This window comes from Electrona antarctica (assembly GCF_951216825.1).
Source record: "Electrona antarctica genome assembly, chromosome: 4".
Classification (NCBI taxonomy): domain Eukaryota; kingdom Metazoa; phylum Chordata; class Actinopteri; order Myctophiformes; family Myctophidae; genus Electrona; species Electrona antarctica.
The window spans coordinates 37,932,581-37,949,195 of NC_136809.1; the positions used below are offsets into that span (position 1 = coordinate 37,932,581).

Sequence of the window (16,615 nt, forward strand, 5' to 3'; positions counted from 1 at the left end):
GAGAAGGAGATCAGCCGGAGAATCGGAGCGGCAGGGGCGGTATTGCAGTCGCTGTACCGCACTGTTGTGACGAAAAGAGAGTTGAGCCAGAAGGAAAAGCTCTCTGTTTACAGAGTAATCTTCGTTCCTACTCTCACCTATGGTCATGAAGTGTGGGTCATGACCGAAAGAATAAGGTCGCGAATACAAACGGCCAAAATGAGTTTTCTTCGACGGGTGGCTGGCATCTCCCTTAGAGATAGGGTGAGAAGTTCAGTCACACGAGAGAGACTCGGAGTAGAACCGCTGCTCCTTCGCCTGGAAAGGAGCCAGCTTAGGTGGTTCGGGCATCTGGTTAGGATCCTAGCCTCTCGGGCGTCTCCCTAGGGAGGTCCTCGACGCACGTCCCACTGGGAGGAGACCCCGGGGCAGACCAAGGAGCAGTTGGAGGAAACACATCGACTCACTGGCCTTGGAACGTCTCGGAATCCCCCAGGAGGAAGTCACTAATGTTGCTCTGGAGAGGGAAGTCTGGAGCACTCTGGTGGAGCTGTTGCCCCCGCGACCCGACTACGGATAAGCGGTTGAAGATGGATGGATGGATGGACTTCACAGTGCTTACCTTCCTGACATTGATGCTGAAACCATGCATTTGCCATGCTTTAATGTGTTTATCCACTAATCCAGCATTGGGAAGATTACTTTTGAAATGTAACTACATTACAGTTGACTCATTACTGAGTTTCTGTCTAAATATATGCACTAAAACTAAATAGCAAATTAAATATTATGTGCATCTGTATTGATATATATATATATATATATTTTTTTTCTTCTGTAGGCCTAAATATTTCATCACACCCCAAAGAAGCTCGACTGTAAAGCAGTGAATGGCTTGGACTGAAAAAGAACACACCAAGTAAAGTTCAAAGGACATTGATACATTTCAAATATTATTTGTAATGTATCAATTGATAATGTATCAATTACGGAGTATTCGGAGGCACCCCTGGACTCGCGTCAACGGCACCCACTTTGAGAAACCCTGGCGTAGAGCCTGTATGGGGGACAAATGTCTAAGTGTTAAGAGAAACAATTCAGGCCTGAAAAAACATCTATCAGGAAACTACTACTAAGTGGAGTTGGATAGTAATTAATTCCCATGTCTCCTACGTAAAAATAGCTATTTGTATTTGTTCATGACATGTATTCATGTGTTAATAATACGCTCTGTTGATTAATTGAACACATACTTAGGACCACAATCAATCAAGCACTGCACATGTTTCACTCCTACTCCTCCCCGTATACACCACACAACTTGGACAGTCCTTGTGCCTGTAGCCACCAGGCTCCATCCATGACCAAGCCTGACCCCAACTTCTGCTCTGTTCTCTAGGATTACTGAGTCCAATCATCTTCTCTGCCTCTGGGCCTGGTGTCTATGTGTGTGTGCGTGAATCAAAGGGTTTCTTTTTAGACCTGCTAGCGGGACCATGGGGTACAAAGGATGACAAATCAGACAGTCAGGTCAGTTTAAGCTTCTTTGGTTCAAGCAATAGAACTTTTCAGGTCTTCTCTAGATGGCTCACTACAGCCTAAAAATATACTATATACTACAGCTATTAGCATCACCTAGCAATGCTCCATGTTCAGTGTGGATTTAATCCATGCATTATAACTCTATTATGTAATCGCATGTCTTGCAAACGGCAGCCCTTTTTCTCCAACGGTTTGAACCCATTGATTCCTTGCCTTCATTCAAACCAGCCCATTTTTATTATTATTATTATTTTTAACTCATTCCGACTCATTGCGACTTAAACTTAACTCTATTCATCACTATTCATCACTCTATTCATCACATCAGAAGACTAATAAATGAACCTGAACCTGAACCTGAAGCCTGGGGCTGCATGTTCCTTGTCTCCCCTGGACGAGGCTTCAATAACATGCTGTTAATGTCAAGTAGCAGTTCCTTCTATTATGCACGTTAGAACAGCATGGGCAAAGGGACTATGACTCATCCTTCACTGTCTTATTTCATCCAATTAGCAACTTTCAAAAATGTGCACCCACCTCAGGCCAAAAGAAAACACATTATGTACGGCAGGATGCAAAATGTGTGTGTGTGTGTGTGTGCGTGCGTGCGTGCGTGCGTGCGTGCTTCTGTCTCATGATGACAAGAACCTGTATGGAACACAGCTTGATCAGGTTTATAAAACCAGACAGAATAACTTACTCGACACAATCATCACCTCCTTGCTAAGATGTATAAGGGACGGGTTGATGTGGGTGTGGTTGTTCTAGAGACAATGAAAGGGTTTCTTTTCATGTATTTATATATTTTCTGGGGTAACGGTGTACCAAACGGTTGCGAGGAGTTGCATGGCGACCCATTGGTGTGGATCATTGGGCCATTGAATTGAACCAGTTTAATCACTTCGGTCGACGTTCAACAGGAGTCACAGGACCATGGGCGGCCTCAGAAATCTGGAGGCCCGTTTCAAGACCAAATACGAGGCCCCCATATATACCTATGACATAATTATTCTGTTGATACAGGCATATTGAGTTGATACAGGCATATTGATAAAATAGTTTTGAGTGTTCAATGTTGCGCGCAGCCATTACTCTCGACAATTACGCAGCAACAACACCTCTCCTTATCCTGTTGTCCCTTCACAATAAAGTGTCTCCCCATTACCTCCCAATGCCGCACATTTCACCCAGGTTATTAACAGAAAATAGGTGTAATTTAACTTAACATCGTGGGAGAGAGCAAGGCAGCGGGCCAAGGGTTGCCGTGGGGGTTGACTGATGCCTGACGGTCAGTCGGAGCTCGGAGGCCCCCCTGAGGGTGGAGGCCTGTTTCAATTGAAACCGTGAAACATAGCAAAAGCCTCCTAATGCACAGCAGCACAGGACATATCACACGGCTCAGCGCTGGGAACACTAAAGTCCAAACCACACCGGTAGGGACTCCTTGGGACAAAACCGTTTTAAGGTCACACCAATGCAACTCATTGAATTGCACTCTCAGACCATAGTTTTACCATGGTTTCCACATGAGTAAAGGTAGGGTACACTTACACTAACTAATTTACACCATTGTGTAAACTGAAAACTGATACAAAACATTTGTGATGGATACTGTTTATATGCACCACACATTCAAACTATGGCAGGTTAGTGTTCAGTGTATTAGACGATATCTCTATCCGGTAATTTTTTTTATATTGGCTCATAAAGGGAACAAAATCACACTGATGATTTAGTTTGTCAGAGCATTTTAAAATATGGTCCGGGAAATAAATGTTCAAATGCCAAAATGAGTTTGATTCAGCGATTGCCTACATAAACATTTCCAAGATATGCTAAAGCTGCCAAACTATTGCTAATGTGTTGTTGAACACAGAGTGTCAGTCTTGTGCTGAACAACTTTCTCATTACCTGAGCAGGAGCCAGGAAGAGGCGTTCAAGTAGGGTGAGTGGGTGACGTCATCACAACCTTCTCTTTACCTGAGCAGGAGGCATTCAGGTAACGTCATCACACTTTGATTTCACATCCAGGTTTCTCCTCTAGTCTACTTGCCAGCCCATAAAGCCCCATTGTGAACCCAGACATTTTGAGTACCCTAAAGTTTTATATTACAAATGTTGAGTATGGCCCGGGTCCCCAGCATGTAGAAACTGCCGGATGCTAACTTGCATACTGTATGTTGGGAAATTTTCATAATTAGCATAATAAGCTGGTGTACCATTAACATCCTATAGGCAAGCATATGCTTTAGTTCCTGCGAGAGTGAGGTCTAGCCAACACCAACTCGGGATGAATAACCCACTCCTTCGGCTAAAAACGTCCCCAGCCGTCATCACAAATGTGATGAGGTCAGCACATTTGGCTATGGCTATGGCTGAATTTAGTCCAATGAGTGTTTTTCATGCAAAACTAATGCTTGCAATTAGTTTTGCATTAGCATATGCAAGTTAGCATCTTGTAGTTTTTCATTCATTCATTCACAATCTGCCTGCACTAATATTGTATGCAGCAGTGTATGTCATTCCTATATGCTAAATAAAATACAAATGTCATATTTCAGGATGTACTATATCATCCAGATTAGCACCTAATGTCTATTGATTTTCCAGTGTAAAATTTAAGTTTAAAAAAAGTTAAATATTTAAGTATGAGATATTTCAAGAAGTTTCCTCAAAGTTTCAGTCAGTCCAATTTGACCTAGTTAGGGTGTTGCAGACAGGCAGACAACTTTAACCAATTACATTTAGCCTACATATATTATGTTAACGAATGTTATTTTCCACACATTTTATCCTTAATGAGAAGAAAAAGGGTTACATCTTGCTACACAACTAAGCCCAATGACATAAACCTACATTCTACCTAAATAAACAAGATGGACTATAAGGATTTGAACCACAATACGTACCACAGAAAACAGTTTGAGGAGAACATGAACAAAATACATTCTAAATATACTGTATCTTTCTACTGCAGTTTTGTGGTATTCACACATTTAGGACACCGGTACAAACTCAAGTTTCCCATAACACTAACTTCAATGCAACAAGGACAAACGCACGCACGCACGCACGCACGCACACCCGGGGGAGTAGAAAGGTTGGCAGTGAAAGATAGCTTATCTGAGTTGATGGGAATGTGCTAGTCTAGGTCAGTGGTGGCAGTGTTTCAACTTCCATCCATGTATGCTGGGAAATCACTTGTGCCCTTCCTTATGTAAGTTTAGCCTGTTTGTCCAAAGGCTACCTGTAGCTCATTCTGTGTGAAGACTTCTCTGCATATACTATAGCCTATCTGTATCTGCATGTCTTATAGTCAGAGTGCCACATTTGGAAATACTGTAAATCTTTTGGAAATGGGTATAATATTACTGTGCATGGTTCTTCTTGTATTGTCATTGGGAATTTGGGACATCTAAATTACATTTGCAAGCTCGTCAAGGCTAGGGCAAGTGCTACGGGCTGAGGTGGAGTCTGAAGAGGTCAGTCTTCAGATTACAGCGGAAGATTGGGAGTGAGTCTGCAGTTCTAACTGCAATGGGGGTTTAATTCATTTCACAGTTTGGGAGCCAAATACAGTAGTAATATATTACCTTATACATTAATTTAAGAGACATTTACAGCATTAAGAGCCCTCCAAGGAAGAGTGGGCACCTCAATGTAAAATGTGCTATTTTGTCCGAAATGTAAAAAGAAAGAAAGAAAGAAAAAAACAGTAACTAGATAAAGTGCCCCTCGGGGCACAGGTCTCCACCAGGGCAGGTCAGGTTGTGGCCTCCTGGTGGCGCTATAATAGGCCAATGTGAAAAGGGTGCCCTTTTTTCTTACGCCTTGGATGATTTGAGGCATTTTATTCCAAAAATGTTTTTTTTTCAAAGCTCCACCTGTTGGTGGTGCTATAACAGGCCAATGTGAAAAGGGTGGGATATATTCTTCAGTCTAGTAGGAAAGTCTGTGAAAGATTTCACGTAAATTGCACGCTGTGACGCTGCGTTCTTGATTTTAGGCTTTTTGTTCAAAACGGGCTAATCCTGCAAACTTTGAAAGCCAATGTTAGCCAATTAGGATGGAATATGAAATATCGGACAGATCCATCTTGAGCACATGTAAAGATATAGAGATACTGTGTACAGTGTACTGTGTACATATAGAGATACTGTGTAACGATTTGCAGGATTTTTGGACAGAATCTGGAGGAGTAATATCCAAAAATGTGGTTTACATATTCACATACATGACTTGACTATTTTTACATTTTTCAGTTTAATTGTTGACAAAATTGCAAATTTTACATTGGGGTGCCTACTTTTCCTTAATGCCCACTCTTCTTGTATCCTTCAGTAAATAGCAAGAATAGCTACAGTATATAAGCTATATAATGCCATAATAATATAATGTTATGCACATTAGAACAGGCTCTCCAGTTGAAGTCTTCACAGATAACTGGTTTAGATGGATTGCTCATGTTTCTACCATAAGACCTGATTTTGTATAGTTTCAGTTAAACCTGTTTAACCTGTATATGCACCTGTATTATACTTATGTATTATGATTGTTCATCGATAGAGAAGAGAGGCAGACATCTCCCCTTGTGTGTATTGTACGTATATTGTCTTGTTTTGTTTTCGGTTGTATGTATTGTCAATTGTCAGTCGTTCATGTATGTTTGATTAAAATTCAATAAAACGTAAATTGAAAAAAAAAAAAGAACAGGCTCTCCAAACTCTCCACCCACCTCAGGCTAGGACACCTGTACGCGTGCATGCGTGCATGCGTGCATGCATGCGTGCGTGTGTGTGTGTGTACACAGTTGTTCGTGTCCCACTATGACCAGTTCTTTCTGGTTCACATGGTCTTAAAAAAGTGTATAAAACGAGCCAAAATAAGTCAGCCATCAACACATCTTTCCAAGATGCAGGTAAGGGTTGATGTGGGACTTGGTTCTACAACTCTCTTCAGGTTGTCGGTTTAAGCTGCTTTATTCCGAGCATTAAAGGTGCTTTAAAGCAGCATTATGTAACCTTTAGTCTCCCTGCTCTTATATTTAGACATTTAGAACGTGTCAAAGGTCATGTCTCACCTAGACACATGATCTGAAACGAATGGTCAATATTAAGGTCAAGATTAAATGTGTCCCCTGAGCAAGCAGACAGGCGCTTTTATCACAGACACGCTGTCACTCTGTCGATCTATCTTTATTTTCTCTGTCTGTCTGTTTGTCGTCCACCCCCCTCTCTCTCTCTCTTCCAGACAGCTGTATTGCTATGTGTGTGTCCACTCCCAGTTCTACCTGCCCACTGACTGTGATGACATCCAGCAACGTGACAGCGCCAGTCCTAGTGGGGTGTACACCATCTTCCCTGGTGGTCCCACCAGCCCTGTGCATGTCTACTGTGACATGGCCACTGATGGAGGTGCCTGGACCGTGAGTATACGCTCATTTAAAAGGCATCACACTTTATTTACACAGGACATTATTTTTGTCCATTATATCGTATTGGATTAAAAAAGTAGTTCACCCCAATTATTTTTTAATGTGCGTGCTTCCCCCTTGGACTTTATGTATAAAGTCATGTTATACAGTATAACTTTCATTTATGGTGAATGAAGAATTCAAACGATAAGAAAATACTTAAATTGAAGCATAACAGAGGAAAAGATTAACAACAGCAAAACTATATAAAAAAAACAGTTTATGAACTCCAAAACTCAAATGCTTGCAGTGTTTACTTTTCCAAAATATAACCACAGAAGAAGAAAATAAACATTTTAAACTAATTTGACTAAAGCACACATGATGCACAAATCACAAATATATTTAAAAAGTATATTTTCTTCTTCTATGGTTATATTTTTGAAAGGTAACACTGTGACTGCAAGCCAACAAAAGGATTTGGATTATATACATGTATTTGTTATTTATATCATAACCGTTATTTATGTCATTTATACCATAACCGGGGGGGATTCAATCCACTATCTGTGTGTCTTCGTGGAGATAATCTTGCATATGCCTACTATATTTGGGAAATGACTCTGATCTGCCTTATTATATACAATATATTAAGCAGATCATTGTCATTTCTTGTGCATATTTACGAATTGGTCAACAATTCAGTCATTTTTTAATGTATAATCATGGACCTACAGTATCATCCCTCAAGGCTATGGGATAAGCATCCCACCAAACTATGGACAGATGAGTAACTTACTGTACAGACATGCACACTGGAAGGTAGACAATTACTGTACAATGCTCCTGTCCCTTTGGTTTATGGGATGTAGCAGAACTGGCTATTCACAGAAGTTAATTTATGCAAACCAACCTTAGATTAACACCAACATTATACATTTATCAAGCTGGGAATTGGGAACTCTCTATGTCAGGTTATCCAGAGGAGGGTGGATGGAACTGTGAACACAGAGGCTGGGACCACTACAAGAATGGCTTTGGGAATGTAGCTGGAGAGTATTGGCTTGGTGAGTTATATTGTTGATGAGTATCGTGTACAATATAAATGAATGGCTAGTATAAACCCATTTAAATGATGGCAGATAGAGATGGTGGTCTGGTGGAATTGGAAACCTCATATTGTATGTACATAACCATTCTTTTTCAGGATTCAAATTTAGAAATAATAAGGTCTACAAGCTCAAAACATTTTTTGTGTGACACTGTAGTATGATGAAGAAGGTCATTGATTGAGCTTGAGCTTGACCTGAAGTGAAACAGACCTCTGTGTCTCCTATAAGGTCTGGATAACATCTTCTTGCTGACGATGAGAGAGAAGCGAGAGCTGAGAGTGGACATGGAGGACTGGCAGGGAGGGAAGGTCTATGCCCAATACTCCTCCTTCTCCATCGACCCTGAGACCTTTGGCTACCAGCTCCGTCTGGGCAGCTACATCGACGGAGGAGCAGGTGAGGAACATAACATCTCAGGGGGGTTCAGCACACAGTGTTCAATTCAGAAATTAGAAACTTCAGTGTTGATTGTTGATGATGTATCAAAGAATTCCATCTTCTCTATTGACACGACTTCAAATTACAAATTATAATGTATAGTAAGACAAGCTAAGTAATGTAAGATACAATGTTACAGGAGCTGTCCTTGTCCTATGAGCACATTTATCATCCTTTTCGTCCTTCCCTCCGCATGCAGATCTAATAAAGACTGGGTGTGTGATGAATGAATCAATAAATAAATTAATAATGAATATAAAACAAACTCTTTAAAATGTCATATGCATAAATATAAATCATGTTTGGGGTTTTTCAAGCAGATGTTTAAACAATTGCATGGCTAATTTCAGCTGAGGTTTGTGCTTAGAATGAAAGACTATCTCATCATCTCTTTTTAGGGGATCGTTTGGCATACCACAACAACAGGAAGTTCACCACATACGACAAAGACCAGGACATCTGGGTTAACAACTGTGCTCAACGTAATTTGGGTGGATTTTGGTTTGGGGATTGCGAACACGTGAACCCTAATAGCCTGTATACAACCAATGGTGGGAATAGTAGGTACGAAACCCGTATGTATTGGCAGGGGACTGAACACTATCTAAAGAGTATAGCCATGAAGATAAGACCTGTGCCTAACACAGTGGCTGTTGACGAGCAGCAGGAATAGAATGCATCTCCATCCTACTATAAATACGCCACGTCTCTCTGTCTGTCTGTGTGTGTGTGTGTGCGTGTGTGTACGTATAAAACAATAAATGGAGTTCATTAACATATCTCTCTCTCTTCATTGTTTCAGTTAATTGATAACTTTTAGTTTGTTAGTTTATTTTTATTTTTATGAATAATAAAAACAAAACAGAAATACATACACATGTTGCTTCATTATTAACCAGAATAGTTGTAGTGGAAATGGCTTTTCCAAATAAATGTGTAAATCCAGCACACGAGCATTGTTCCATTTCCTCTACAAGTATTTTTGTTATGTAAAGATATAGTTATATTACAATTTATGTGCACCACACTTCACGGTAGAAAGAAAAACTAAGTTGAAGTTGCAATGTGTTTTGACTGAGTGTGGAGTGGATGGTACAGCTTTGTAGCAAATCTTGTAGACCAGACCCATTGCAAGGTGCTGTACTCTTTTGTCAACCCTAACTCATTCCAGCCTATCAAAATGGGCAGGGGTTCGGTGAGTTCGGGGAGTAAGGCCAAGTAGTAGCCTTGTTGTGAGCTTATGGAGCTTGTGCATGTATCTGTGCGTGTGAGCCTGCACACACACGTGTGTGAGTTTTCTTTAATCAAATGTAAGGGGGGGTATCCAAGAAACATATAGTTTGTGAACCACTGATCTATATGAATAGTTTTGATACAGAGTATTAGCGTTCAATGAGTGTTTTGCATTTTCGTAATGTGTTCATAAACACGGTTTGTGTCAGTCTTGTGCTGCACGACCTTCTCTTTACCTGATCATGAGGCGTTCGGTATAGGGTCACGGCCGGGTGACGTCATCAGACATCAGACCTACATTGATTTACATGTGGGTTTCTCCCAAAGGTTTATGAAAATAAAAGAAGACCTATAGCACACATTGTTTTCTGAACACTTAACATCATGTCCAAGTTGTGTCAAGTAGCCAGACGAATCTGCCTTTGCAATGCAAATTTCCCCAGGCAGTGATATTGTCTGGCTACGCGAGGCTAGCCCAAGCCACCATGCCATGTGGGTCGGGTCCATAAATAACACTAGTCATGACACAACTCGTTATGCCAGTTACTTTTCCTTCCTCCCATAGAGTTAATGCGACCGCAGGTTGCAGTTAACTATGAAATCGTGCATTTCTCGTCAGTTGGTCACGCCCTGTCCCGTCAGTTGGTTACGCCCCATATATGGTCATGCCTTGCGACCGCATGTCACAGTTAACTATATGAACTTGTACATTTCCCATCAGTTGGTCATGCCCCATATATGGTCATGCCTCATGACATCACGTAATGTCATCAATATTAAGCCCATATATGAGATCCCTGATGTCATCAAGATTGGCCAGCCAATCTACATCTCACCTCAAACCCTTAGATCTCCATATATGGAGCTGACCTGTTCTGACATTCCATATGTTGATCCTTCCCCACCATGGATGTACACTCAAGACACGCTCCATATATGGCCAGTACAGAATTCATTCCATATGTTGATCTGACCCCCCATGCCAGCAGTCTGCTGTCACCCAGGTGGATATGTTGATCTGACCCCCCATTCCAAAGCGCCAGCACTCGCCCCGCAGTCTGGTGTCACCCAGGTGGATGCGTGCATGTGACCTCGCCCTCAGGCATCTTACTGGTACTGTAAGGCTTCCTCCCCACACACGTGTGTGTTGTTTACTGGTGGCAAGAGTGAACATGAGTGGCGTTGATGAGATAATAATGACCTTAGAGGAGATCATAATGTTAATGTAAGTAAGTAAGTAAAGGGGGGCACGGTGGCACAGTCGGTAGTGCTGTCGCCTCACAGCTAGAAGGTCCTGGGTTCGATTCCCGCTGGGGACACTGTGGGCGCTGGGGGCGTGTTCCCTCCTCCGCGTCATCAGTGCCCATACCCGAGGTGGGGTTGTCGAAAGGGCCCTTCTGTGTGGAGTTTGCATGTTCTCCCCGTGTCCCCTAGGGTAGGTACCCTCACAAAAACATGCAGTAATCCTGGTCTCTAAAACTACCTCCACCTGGCCAGCCTGGATGGAGGGGAAAGGAACTGGTCGGAATAACGTGTTCCTTCCACGCACTACGTCCGGCCAGGGAAATTACCCCCTGTCAGGTGAAAAGAAGCAGCTTGGACTCCTCATGCAGGAGGCATGAGGTCAGTCCGCTGCCCCCCCAAGTTGGCAGAGGAAGTGTAGCGACAAGGATTACATTAGATAATTGGCACTGGGTGAAAAAACAGGGTTGTAAAATCGTGGGATAAAAATTAAAGAAGAAAAAAAAAAATTAGTAAGTAAGTAAACCTTGCCTAGCCATGAGGCTCATAGGGGCAGGAGCTGTTTCTGTAGCGTGAGGCAGCTTGATGTACAAGTACATTCCCTGGACATGGCTAGTATGTCGCAGGGACCTACCCCCAATCCAACCCTTGATGCTGAGTGCCAAGCAGGGAGGCATTGCCGCATTGGGTCCCATTTTTCAGAGTCTTTGGTATGACCCTGCCAGGATCGAAGCCCAACCTCCCAGTCCCAGGACAGACACTCTACCACAAGGCCACTGAGCTGGTCCAATGCTAAATAAAAACGGCTGGGTTTCCGAGGCTAGTCGAATGCCAATGTAACCTGCACATTTGCTGGAAATACTGTAAAGCTTTTGTAATTGCGTATTTTACTATGCATGGACTTTTCCTTTCCCTACATTTCAAAGGTCAACATAATACAGCGGGAATATAGTATTCCCCTTATCCACTAACGAAAGAGATACCAGTTGCAGAGGTAGGGAAGGAAACACTGGAGAACCTCGGACACATTTACTGCCTTTTTATTAAGGTGCAAAGTACAAACTGATGGACAACATTTCGCTGTGGATTGTATACATCTTCGCCAGGTCCTAACGCTGTGCCTGACACACACGCACGCACGCACGCACGCACGCACGCACGCACGCACGCACGCACGCACGCACACACACACACACACACACACACACACACACACACACACACACACACACACACACACACACACACACACACACACACACACACACACACACACACACACACACACACACACACACACAGTTCTTTCCGGTTCAAATGGCCTTGATCGGGCATAAAACCAGCCAAAGATAACTCAAGTCATCAACACAATCTCCACCTCCTTTCCAAGATGCAGGTAAGAGTTTAAGCTGCTTGGGTTCAAGCTAAAACCTTTTATGATTTTAAAGGTGATTTTTGTCCGTTTGAACATCAGTTCAGAAAGTATTTGGCTACACGTTTGGGGGGAATAAGATTTTACAAAGAGATATATTATGTAAAAACAATTAAACATCCAGGGTTTGGATTTGGAAGATTACTTTTGAAATGTGATCCATTTCAAATGACTGATTTCTCAATGCGTGCACACTTGCACATACACTCAACTAAAAGTAATACAACAGCAAGTGAATGTAACTGTACCGTGCTGTTGATAAGTTTACTTTTTCTTTTCTATTTGTGATTGTAATAAATTTTCTGATGTATTTCATTATGCCTCCACAGAGAACAGCCAGTGTAATGGCTAATGCGTCTATAAGTCTATTAGATCTTTCTGTCACCTTTTATGGCACAGCTTGAAACGATTCAGGGTGCTTCTCTCTCTCTCTGAATAGGCTGAATAGGCTACTTTATTAACAGTTTACAAAAAGTACAGAGGTACATGTTGCTAAAAATGGACAACAACAAAAAGCCCTAAGGGGCTTTTTCCATTGTAGTCCTGTATATTCAATTCATCAAGACATACTGTATAAAGACATACTATAGAAGACATCATCAATACTATAGGAGCAGTAAAAGTATATTTAGAGAAAAACTGGCAAGCTAAAAGACTTGTCTAGATCCAGGTGATCTTTTATGGTGGTTTTGAAGGACGGTAGGGAGTCACACTTTTTGATGGCTGTTGGCATAATAGTAGAATGAATTCCTCCCCAGATTTGTGCTGAATCTGGGGGGAATCAGTGGAGTTCCCTCTGGTGCTCCACTGATCTCATTCCCCCCAGATTCGTCTCCCTTGTTGGGGTTGCAGGGTGATGGTGGTGCAGGCGTGCTGAAGGTGCGTATAAAGAAGCTGGTCACTATCCTGGACAACCACTCAAACCCAAACCCCCTTCACATAATTATGCTGGGAAGGCAGTAGGAGAGATAGATTCACCATGCCCAAGGGGACAAACACAAGACTTCAAATAGTCTTTGTGCCATTAGCTTTGAAGATGTAGGCCTATAATGATGAGGCACACAATGGTCGCTTGGCTTGTTCAATAATAGAATAGACTAATTGGTTGGAGAACAATAGGCACTATTTAACATGGTTACCTTGTGTTCTCTTGTATTTCTTTTGTCCTGAACTATAGCAACTGTTGAGGGTGTACAGTGTTGTTATTGTTCATTACTGACAGTATTTCTTTGAGTGATGTATACATACTATACATCTTGTAGATCTGCTATTTTCAAAACAAATCTTACAGTATATATTATTTTTAATCTGGAATATTTTTGAAGCATTTTATGATGGGGGCCTGCGGAATACATATTAATTTGGGGATCCTTGACATGAAAATGTTTTAGAGCTACTGGATTAAACAACATAAGAAGCAATTAAGCCCAAATATAACCGGAACCCACAACTACCAATATTTACAAGCAACTTTACAGAAACATGAGCCCAAACTTGTGTATAATAAGCAGACATGGCAGCACTGCTGTGTCCTGTAACTGTATCTTAACTGCTGTTTTGCCTTTGGTGACTATAATTCACCCCAGCAGGATCATTAAAGCTCTTCTCTTTTCTCTTCTCTCTTCTCTCTTCTCTCTTCTCTCTTCTCTCTTCTCTCTTCTCTCTTCTCTCTTCTCTCTTCTCTCTTCTCTCTTCTCTCTTCTCTCTCTCTCTCTCTCTCTCTCTCTTCCAGACAGCTGTTCTGCTATCTCTACTGGTTCCAGTAGTGTGTGTCCACTCCCAGTTCTACCTGCCCACTGACTGTGATGACATCCAGCAGGGTGACAGCAGTCCCAGTGGGGTGTACACCATCTTCCCTGGTGGTCCCACCAGCCCTGTGCATGTCTACTGTGACATAGACACTGATGGAGGCAAATGGACCGTGAGTAGGCCTACTTTAATTTCAATTGATCACACTGTTCACACTGTGCCAAGAGCAGGCCAAGTACCTCAATTACCTCAAGTACCTCTAACATTATATTCATTTATAGACTTGACCACAACATAATGACAATATAGGGTTCAGATGCTATTATGGTAAATGGATAATGGTAAATGGACTGCATTTCATCACGTTCACCCATTCACACACCAATGGTAAACCATGCAAGGCACCAACCTGCTCATTGGGAGCAGTCTTGCTCAAGGACACTTTGACACTTATCCAGGAGGAGCCGAGAATCAAACTTGGAAGTCCAAAGTCCAAATAACTGTTTAAACAAGTCACAGAGCTGAACCCCTCCCAAAAATCTCTATCTCAGGTTATCCAGAGGAGGGTGGATGGAACTGTGAACTTCAACAGACCCTGGGACCACTACAAGAATGGCTTTGGGAATGTAGCCGGAGAGTATTGGATAGGTGAGTTATATTGTTGACAAGTATTGCGTACAATACGGATGCAATATGGATTGCACCAATATTCTTTTTTATGTAATCACATTTTGACTGACTGACTGACTGACTGACTGACTGAATCATTGATTGATCCTAAGTGCTTGACCTGAAGTGAAACAGACCTCTGTGTGTGTCCTATAAGGTCTGGATAATATCCATTTGTTGACGATGGGAGAGAAGAAGCGTGAGCTGAGAGTGGACATGGAGGACTGGGAGGGAGGGAAGGCGTATGCCCAATACTCCTCCTTCTCCATCGAACCTGAGACCTTTGGCTACCAGCTCCGTCTGGGCAGCTACGTGGATGGAGGAGCAGGTGAGGAACCTAACATATCAGGGGGGTTCAGGGACTACACAGTGTTCAATTCAGATCATCTCCAAGCTTACGTTGCGCTGCGACATGTTGTAAGCTTGCGTATGGCCTATATTCAGTTATTTGTTATTTTAAGATTAAATTAAGAGTATTTGAAGTGGTCAAACTAGCAATAGAATGCATGCTCAATCTTCCAGAAAATCCTAATAATCCTAATAAAGATATTTAATAACGGAAAAAGTTAACTCTCTGATGTCTATGTTTTAACTCACATTCCATTACTCTGACGTGGCTTTGCGTGTCTTAGGGTTAGGGAACCAACGTCTATGCTATGGGTATATTTGACAAATATCAAAATGTCAAATATCATGGATGACTATAAATCATGTTTTGGCCATCACCACCACTACCACAACAATACAAACAGTGTTCATCTCATCATCTCATCATGTTGTCTTTTTTTAGGGGACAGTTTGTCCTACCACAGCAACAACATGAACTTCACCACCTACGACAAAGACCAGGACATCTCTGTGCTCAACTGTGCTCAGTATACTTTGGGTGGCTTTTGGTTCGGCGACTGTGCACACGCAACCCCCAACGGCCTGTACACACCCAACGGTGGGAACAGTAGGATTGAAACCCGGGTGATGTGGTTCCACTGGAAGGCCAATAACTACGCTCTGAAGAGTATAGCCATGAAAATAAGACGTGTGGCTGCAGACACAGTGGCTGTTGAGGAGCAGCAGGAACAGAAGGCATCTCCGACTCCCTAATTATTCATATTGTGTATCAACTAGGGCAAGGGTCTTCAATGTTTTTCCGGCCAAGGACCCCTTATAGCTGACAGAGAGATGAAGCAGGGAGGGACCACACACTACATGTTGTATAAAACTGTCTTGCAGATTTAACTTTTTCATAGATTTCATAGATAGCTCCATAGACTTCATAGACACCAAAATAGCATCTGCTATTTTGTTCCCCCCAGAATATGAATGCTGAGGAATGCTGAGGTTTAAGTGGTTAAATGCCAAGAATAAAAGTTATTTTCAGTCTGTCCTAATGGAAACAAATATTCTCTCAATTTTTCCTTATGACATATCTTTGGGGGAACGATATTTACGTACCATTAATATGACTAAAGGTGCTATAAATAAAAGTAACAATGTAATTCAGGGGTGCCGTGGATGAAAAGGTTATTTACAGGGGTGACCTGAGCCAAGCATGTTTGAGAACCACTGCTGTAATGTGTTGATGAACACAGGGTGTCAGTCTTGTGCTGCACAACCTGCTATTTACCTGAGGAGGAGGACGGGTTCAGGTAGGGTGATGTCATCAGACTAGGCCTACTCTGGTTTTCACTTCCAGGTTTATTCCAAAGGAACAAGAGATGAGGTCAGAACCTTCAGATACAGTTCACTCACTCACCACATTGTCAAATTAAATATTTGGTTCATGAAAAATAAAAGAATACCTTTTAA

At 42.0% G+C, this 16,615-nt stretch overlaps 1 protein-coding gene and 1 pseudogene across 2 annotated transcripts; both read left to right on the forward strand.

Annotated features, from left to right (window-relative positions):
- Window positions 1-6,433: 6,433 nt before the first annotated feature.
- LOC306921309 (microfibril-associated glycoprotein 4-like) lies at window positions 6,434-13,354 on the forward strand (annotated as a pseudogene). The gene is made up of 6 exons: window positions 6,434-6,439; window positions 6,806-6,946; window positions 7,909-8,001; window positions 8,275-8,442; window positions 8,883-8,947; window positions 13,244-13,354. The product of its transcript is annotated as a microfibril-associated glycoprotein 4-like (transcript).
- A 550-nt stretch (window positions 13,355-13,904) lies between these two features.
- Window positions 13,905-16,124, forward strand: LOC306921310 (microfibril-associated glycoprotein 4-like; the record flags this gene model as incomplete). Its single annotated transcript, XM_079498419.1, has 5 exons — window positions 13,905-13,925; window positions 14,124-14,312; window positions 14,692-14,788; window positions 14,967-15,137; window positions 15,600-16,124. 5 exons carry the CDS (start codon window positions 13,905-13,907, stop codon window positions 15,908-15,910), a joined length of 789 nt encoding a protein of 262 aa, XP_079354545.1. The 3' UTR covers window positions 15,911-16,124.
- Between the last annotated feature and the right edge of the window lie 491 nt (window positions 16,125-16,615).